This window comes from Ranitomeya imitator, chromosome 6 (genome assembly GCF_032444005.1).
Source record: "Ranitomeya imitator isolate aRanImi1 chromosome 6, aRanImi1.pri, whole genome shotgun sequence".
NCBI lineage: Eukaryota > Metazoa > Chordata > Amphibia > Anura > Dendrobatidae > Ranitomeya > Ranitomeya imitator.
Genome location: NC_091287.1, coordinates 15,785,755 through 15,794,303, shown reverse-complemented (window position 1 = coordinate 15,794,303; position 8,549 = coordinate 15,785,755). Strand labels below are relative to the sequence as shown.

Sequence of the window (8,549 nt, the reverse complement as noted above, 5' to 3'; positions counted from 1 at the left end):
CAGCGTTTCTGCACCTCAAAAAATGCGTATCCGCAGAGAATCCGCAATGTGTGCACATACCCTTACTGTAGCGCTGCTTCTCAGGCGCCGGTACGTGCGGCACTGCTGCGGCACACGTGTCCCACAAGTATTACACGCACCGATATCTCCAGTAGTGGTATTTCTGGTACTGGAAATATCAGGAGGTGTGAATCCGGCTTCATACATCAGGATAAGAAAGTGATTGAGGAAAAAAAAAAAAATCAGACAAAGAAAGAGAAGTTCAAAAGTGACGCAAAAGGTATAGAAAGTAAGGCGGAGAAACAACAATGATGAATGGCGGCCAATGTGAGTAATCTTCCTCTTGGCTCTGCTGAGCAGACGCCTCCCAACCTGGCAGTGCGCACCTGGCGGCGGCGAAGCTCCGCACCGCAGAGCCTGTCCCGTCTGTTCCTGCCAGCAGACGACAATGGGATCCGCATCGCCCCAGAAAGATCCCAGACTCCTGGACGGGTACGTACAAGATCCATGATCTACCCCTGATCTACAGGTCCGGTCCATCAGGTGTCACAACCTCTGACTCTCCACTACAAGTCTCAGCATGCACTAACTACCTGCAGCCTGCATGTCATGCTGAAACTAGTAGTTCCACAAGTGCAGGAGACACTTTATTCGGTTGTATAAGAATCAATTATTAAACGCTTTGAGAAAACCTTTCTGAGAAAATGTAAATGTCCTCATCACATGCTTTATAATACTGAATGTACTACAACTCCCATCATGGCATCAGCTACAACCCAAAGTTATCCTGTATCTAATCCTATCCTGTGTGATACTGTCTGCTGAGCCGTGTATCTAATCCTCTCCTGTGTGATACTGTCTGCTGAGCCGTGTATCTAATCCTATCCTCTGTGATACTGTCTGCTGAGCCGTGTATCTAATCCTCTCCTGTGTGATACTGTCTGCTGAGCCGTGTATCTAATCCTATCCTGTGTGATACTGTCTGCTGAGCCGTGTATCTAATCCTCTCCTGTGTGATACTGTCTGCTGAGCCGTGTATCTAATCCTATCCTGTGTGATACTGTCTGCTGAGCCGTGTATCTAATCCTATCCTGTGTGATACTGACTGCTGAGCCATGTATCTAATCCTCTCCTGTGTGATACTGACTGCTGAGCCGTGTATCTAATCCTCTCCTGTGTGATACTGTCTGCTGAGCCGTGTATCTAATCCTCTCCTGTGTGATACTGTCTGCTGAGCCGTGTATCTAATCCTCTCCTGTGTGATACTGTCTGCTGAGCCGTGTATCTAATCCTCTCCTGTGTGATACTGTCTGCTGAGCCTTGTATCTAATCCTGTCCTGTGTGATACTGTCTGCTGAGCCTTGTATCTAATCCTATCTTGTGTGATACTGTCTGCTGAGCCTTGTATCTAATCCTCTCCTGTGTGATACTGTCTGCTGAGCCTTGTATCTAATCCTGTCCTGTGTGATACTGTCTGCTGAGCCTTGTATCTAATCCTATCTTGTGTGATACTGTCTGCTGAGCCGTGTATCTAATCCTGTCCTGTGTGATACTGTCTGCTGAGCCTTGTATCTAATCCTATCTTGTGTGATACTGTCTGCTGAGCCTTGTATCTAATCCTGTCCTGTGTGATACTGTCTGCTGAGCCTTGTATCTAATCCTATCTTGTGTGATACTGTCTGCTGAGCCTTGTATCTAATCCTCTCCTGTGTGATACTGTCTGCTGAGCCTTGTATCTAATCCTGTCCTGTGTGATACTGTCTGCTGAGCCGTGTATCTAATCCTGTCCTGTGTGATACTGTCTGCTGAGCCTTGTATCTAATCCTATCTTGTGTGATACTGTCTGCTGAGCCGTGTATCTAATCCTCTCCTGTGTGATACTGTCTGCTGAGCCGTGTATCTAATCCTGTCCTGTGTGATACTGTCTGCTGAGCCTTGTATCTAATCCTATCTTGTGTGATACTGTCTGCTGAGCCTTGTATCTAATCCTCTCCTGTGTGATACTGACTGCTGAGCCGTGTATCTAATCCTCTCCTGTGTGATACTGTCTGCTGAGCCGTGTATCTAATCCTCTCCTGTGTGATACTGTCTGCTGAGCCTTGTATCTAATCCTGTCCTGTGTGATACTGTCTGCTGAGCTGTGTATCTAATCCTCTCCTGTGTGATACTGTCTGCTGAGCCGTGTATCTAATCCTATCTTGTGTGATACTGTCTGCTGAGCCTTGTTTCCAAATCATATAAGATTTACCTATATTTCTAATAATACTGCTATAAAAGATTTACTAATACAGCAATATAACAAATATCCTGGTATATACAGCAGTGTTATTACCGCCATACAGTGACCACATACTGGTGACATCAGCTTTACACTCTCGCGCTGCAGACCATATATCGTTATTGTGCCATTTGTCACCACTGACGTGTCACCCATTGCAGTCATTCATTTTCCCTGTTTCATTCAGCCCGGACCGCCATGACCTTTTCTCCAGCCATAACTCGTCCCTGCACCTCTATACAATCCATACGCTGCTATAACCAGTGCCCCTTATAATAATGCCCCTTATAATAACGCCCTCACCTCTATTGTGCCTCCTTATAATAACGTCCCCACCTCTATAATAATACCTCCTTCTCTATAGTGCCCTGGTGCCACTGATCATGATTGACGCAGGGCGCTGCTGCCGGCACACGGCCGGATCCTGGTGCTTCGTGCTGTGAATTCTGCTCTCTAAAGCTGCCGTCGCAAAAAAAAAAAAAAAATCGCCGTACAGATGCCATACGGATGACACACGGATAAATTTGTGCGTACAAATCGCATCCTCGCATTGAATACGGAACAGTGTTTTGGGACAATTACTGCGTATTACGGCCGTAAAAAACTGACTGTATTTACTTACGCCTAGTGTGACGCCGGCCTTAGGCTGCCGTCACACGCTCAGTATTTGGTCAGTATTTTACATCAGTATTTGTAGCCAAAACCAGGAGTGGAACAATCAGAGGAAAAGTATAATAGAAACATCTGCACCACTTCTGCATTTATCACCCACTCCTGGTTTTGGCTACAAATACTGATGTAAAATACTGACCAAATACTGATAGTGTGACGGCAGCCTAAGGCCGGCGTCACACAAGGCGTAAGTAAATACAGTCCGTTTTTTACGGCCGTAATACGCAGTAATTGTCCCAAAACACTGTTCCATATTCAATGCGAGGATGCGATTTTTACGCACAAATTTATCCGTGTGTCATCCATATGGCATCTGTACGGCGATTTTTTTTCTCGCAGGCTTGCAAAATAGACATATTATCGATCCATCGGCTCAAATATTCTTACAAACATATATACAGTCTATATATATATATACAGACAGTTATATGAAAAAGTTTGGGTACCCCTATTAAGCTTAAATTTTTTGCAACAGCTATTTCAGTTTCATATATCTAATAACTGTTGGACACAGTAATGTTTCTGCCTTGAAATGAGGTTTATTGTTCTAACAGAGAATGTGCAATCTGCATTCAAACAAAATTTGACAGGTGCATAAGTATGGGCACCCTTATCATTTTCTTGTTTTAAATACTCCTACCTACTTTTTACTGACTTACTAAAGCACTTTTTTGGTTTTCTAACCTCAGTGAGCTTTGAACTTCATAGCCAGGTATATGCAATCATGAGAAAAGCTACTTAAAGTGGCCACTTGCAAGTTGTTCTCCTGTTTGAATCTCCTCTGAAGAGTGGCATCATGGGCTCCTCAAAACAACTGTCTAATGATCTGAAAACAAAGATTATTCAACATAGTTGTTCAGGGGAAGGATACAAAAAGCGGTCTCAGAGATTTAACCTGTCAATTTCCACTGTGAGGAACATAGTAAGGAAATGGAATTACACAGGTACAGTTCTTGTTAAGGCCAGAAGTGGCAGGCCAAGAAAAACATCAGAAAGGCAGAGAAGAAGAATGGTGAGATCAGTCAAGGACAATCCTCAGACCACCTCCAGAGAGCTGCAGCATCAACTTGCTGCAGATGGTGTCACTGTGCATCGGTCAACTATACAACGCACTTTGCACAAGGAGAAGCTGTATGGGAGAGTGATGCGAAAGAAGCCGTTTCTGCAAGCACACCACAAACAGAGTCGGCTGAGGTATGCAAAAGCACATTTGGAGAAGCCAATTTCTTTTTGGAAGAAGGTCCTGTGGACTGATGGAACCAAGATTGAGTTGTTTGGTCATACAAAAAGGCATTATGCATGGCGGCCAAAAAACACAGCATTCCAAGAAAAACACTTGCTACCCACAGTAAAATTTGGTGGAGGTTCCATCATGCTTTGGGGCTGTGTGGCCAATGCCGGCACCGGGAATCTTGTTAGGCCGGGATCACACATGCGAGAAACACGTCAGTGTCTCGCATGTGAAATCCAAGCTCTGGCGCCGGCACTGTGGAGCGGAGCGTATGGCTGCATAGGAACACATGGAGCTGCACGCTCTGCTCTGGAGTACCGGCGCCAGAGCTTGGATTTTACATGCGAGACACGGACGTGTTTCTCGCATGTGTGATCCCGGCCTTAAAGTTGAGGGACGCATGGATTCCTCTCAGTATCAGCTGATTCTTGACAATAATGTTCATGAATCAGTGACAAAGTTGAAGTTGCGCAGGGGATGGATCTTTCAGCAAGACAATGATCCAAAACACTGCTCCAAATCTACTCAGGCATTCATGCAGAGGAACAATTACACTGTTCTGGAATGGCCATCCCAGTCCCCAGACCTGAATATCATTGAACATCTGTGGGATCATTTGAAGAGGGCTGTCCATGCTCGGCCACCATCAAACTTAACTGAACTGGAATTGTTTTGTAAAGAGGAATGGTCAAAAATACCTTCATCCAGGATCCAGGAACTCATTAAAAGCTACAGGAAGTGACTAGAGGCTGTTATTTTTGCAAAAGGAGGATCTACTAAATATTAATGTCACTTTTCTCGTGGGGTGCCCATACTTATGCACCTGTCAAATTTTGTTTGAATGCAGATTGCACATTTCCTGTTAGTATAATAAACCTCATTTCAAGGCAGAAACATTACTGTGTCCAACAGTTATTAGATATATGAAACTGAAATAGCTGTTGCCAAAAAAACTATTTGTTATAAAACATTAAGTGTAAGATTAATTGTCTAAGGGTTTTTCTGTCTGTCTGTCCTGGAAATCCCGTGTCTCTGATTGGTTGAGGCCGCCAGGCCTCGACCAATCAGCGACGGGCACAGCATGGCGACGATGATGTCATAAAGGTTGCCTTGACCAATCAGCGACGGGCACAGTCTGCCGCGAATTCGCCTCGACCAATCAGCGACAGGCACAGTATCGACGTAGATGTCATAATGGTTGCCATGGGGATGATGATGTCATAAAGGTTGCCTCGACCAATCAGCGACGGGCACAGTCTGCTGCGAATTCTGGAATCATCATTGTCCATATACTACGGGGACATGCATATTCTAGAATACCCGATGCGTTAGAATCGGGCCACACTCTAGTCTATATATATATATATCTATATATACATACACACACACAGTATATACCTATTCTATGTGTCCACATTTATTCTACTGTAACCTGTCAGTGTGATTTTACTGTACACCGCACTGAATTGTCGGCTTTTCTATAGAACACCGCTGCGTATTTCTCGCAAGTCACACTGCTGGTCCGTGTGTAATCCGTATTCTTCTCGCCCCCATAGACTTTCATTGGCGTTTTTTTGCGCAATACGCTGACAAACGGAGCATGCTGCGATTTTCTACGCCCGTAACATACCGTATATTACGGATGCGTAATACACGGCAGATAGGAGCTGCCCCATAGAGAATCATTGGGCCGTGTGCAATGCGTATTTTCTGGATGTATTTTCTGCGCTCATACGTCCGTAAAACTCGCTAGTGTGACGCCGGCCTAAGGGTCACACAGTTTGGGGGAAAATACAGGAACGACGGTCGTGTATCAGAATCCTGGATGTTCAAGAACTAGTCCGACCCGAGTCATAAGGGAAACGGGACTAATGTCCCCCCCCAATACTACCACATACTAGTAGATAATACCGCCACACCGTGACCGGACTGCCGACTGTCTCCACCATGCAGTGGTCAGATATTCTGCCGATCACCTGCGAGATCACCACACTGGACGGTTCTTAGAATACCGATCAGAAGGTGATGCCGCCGCTGATCGCCGTCTCCTCCATCCGCCATGACGGCGTCTTCCAGCTGCGATTCATTTTGGCAGGATTTTGGGATAATTAATATAAGTGGTGCACCCCTGCACAACACATAGAGATGGGGTGCAAAAACCTGGTCAGTAAATAGAATGCTATAAACACAAAAGAAAAAAGACTCGACCAATAATGGTATGCACACCCATAAAATATGTGAAAATATAAAAAAATGTTTAATTACACCTCAAAGAACATGACAAACATATAAAACCATTTAAAAAGGTCTGAATACAGAACCATAAGTCACCACCCCTAAGCACAAATATCATGAAATAACAACACTGCATAGATAAAGTGCTATATATATATATATATATACACACACAAGATGTGTCCTGTCTAAACATGTAACAGTCCAATATGACATACATGAATATATAAAGGCCAAAACAAATGCATACGTAAACCTGTGGTCGTACACTGACAGATAATCTAGCAATAAAATTACTGCAATTCAGTGTTTGGTATATAACAATGTGAAGTGTTATATCAGCATGCTGTTTAGCCAAGATGATGGCAGTACCAGGATAGGTATATAAATGCGGGCTACAAGCATGTGCCAGAAAGCCTCAAATACGCATACACTGGTGCTCCCCTGCAATCAAATAATAACCCAATGGGTGCCAAGATGTAAGAAAAAATGGGGGGAGTAAAGAGAGGAAAAAATGTTCCAAAGGAACGGCATGAACACTGAACAATGGTATACCATGAGCCCAGATGCCTAATGGAGACAGGAGACAGGCTGAGGCGAGAGCCCCCTGACGAAGCTGTGTCCGCAGCGATACGCATGGGGCTCTCGCGCCATTCTTCATGTCCATTACTTTTTCATGAGTTTGTGGAAAAGCTGAGGACAATCAATGTGCCCACCATGAGTGCGGCCGCGGGGAGGGTCCCAAACCATCGCCGTCGCCCCAGTGGCAAGACCGCGATGTCCGGCCCCGGACACTTGTCAGCTCCATATAGGTCTACGAGGCTGTTGGTTCGGGTCAGGACATTACGGGCACGAGAAGCCGGACACTCTGCTAGGACAATTACTCCCATCCAGATGGGGGATGCTGAGACTAGTAGTCCTACAGTACGCAGACCATTCACTCTCTGAAATAATGTCAGCGGACATCGCCTAGTGATGGAATGAGGGACAACAGCCAGGATCTGTGTGCAGAGTGTTTGCAGTCTGCGGAGAAGACCTCTGGGGCGTTTACTGACAGGGAGGAGCAGTGACTGACATCCAACCCCTGAGGAGCAGCCGGCTCTGTGATTGGTGGAACGGCAGCCACAAGTCACCAGTCATTCTTATGCTCCACCCCTGCAGACACATCATGTGTATACAGCGTATACTCACACTGAGGACGTACAGGGCGCCATTCATCAACACCAATGTTTTGTACCCCAGTTTTGCCTACCTGAATTCGGTGCATCGTTCAACCGCCGTGCGTCACCGCCAGAAATGTTACCTGCCCCCCCCCGGCGCCATAATGTAGGCCACAATGGTGACCTAAATTATCATGAATTAGTCGGGGGCGCTTGGTCTGGCCAAAGATCTGATCACTAGTTTAAAAGCTGGAGTGATGCAAAACTTTGAGTTGCGCAGGAGCAACTCTGTGCCTCCTCAGCGGTGCCGGTGCACTGCACTGATTGGTGAAGCTGCCGGCAGAGCAGCGCTGCATCGTGCATCTGTAGAAATCGCAGGAACGTGAGAGGTCGTCACGGACAGGAGGCAGATGAAGAGTTAACAGGTTTATTAACAGCACGTGTACTCCGCGCAGGGAGTGTGAGGACTCGGGAGGTGTGTAAGGGAGAACTGGGAGCTCGGAAGGGACACGACGAACCATAGTTCGATAGGAAGAAACAAAGGCAATGAAACGTATCAGTCTGCAGTCTTCTTGATTGCAGCGTCTCGGTTCTCCAACAGCGGCACGTGACGTCTCAGAGGTGTCTGTAGAGGACGGGGCTCCAATCCACGGAGCGGGTGACGGGTCTTTGGAGGATGCGGAGTGCTCCTGCACTGACAAACGCCAAACACCGTGCTCAGTCCAAAGCCTCGCTCCGCGGTGTACACAGGTACCTGACTAAGGGGCTCTGGCCTAGTCACCGGCGCCTAGTCACTGGCGCCTAGTCACCGGCTCTCACTGCGCTGCACGCACGTTACAGTCGCTGCTCTCAGCTCAGAGTCACCTCCTGGCGTGGAGGTCAGCGGGAACCTGGCAGCCTGTTGACCACTTACAGTAGACCTAAACGCTCGGGATCTGTCTATTCGGCCTGCACTCAAGGGGCGCTCCGCTGT

General features: G+C 46.5%; 1 protein-coding gene across 1 annotated transcript in view; it reads left to right on the top strand.

Annotated features, from left to right (window-relative positions):
• Positions 1-383: 383 nt before the first annotated feature.
• The window catches only part of NOS3 (nitric oxide synthase 3), a 103,973-nt gene continuing 95,807 nt past the window's right edge, over positions 384-8,549 (top strand). Inside the window, exon 1 of the mRNA XM_069729240.1 lies at positions 384-492. Within this exon, the coding sequence (XP_069585341.1) occupies positions 449-492 (44 nt within the window). The 5' untranslated portion in view covers positions 384-448. The remainder of the gene's footprint in view (positions 493-8,549) is intronic.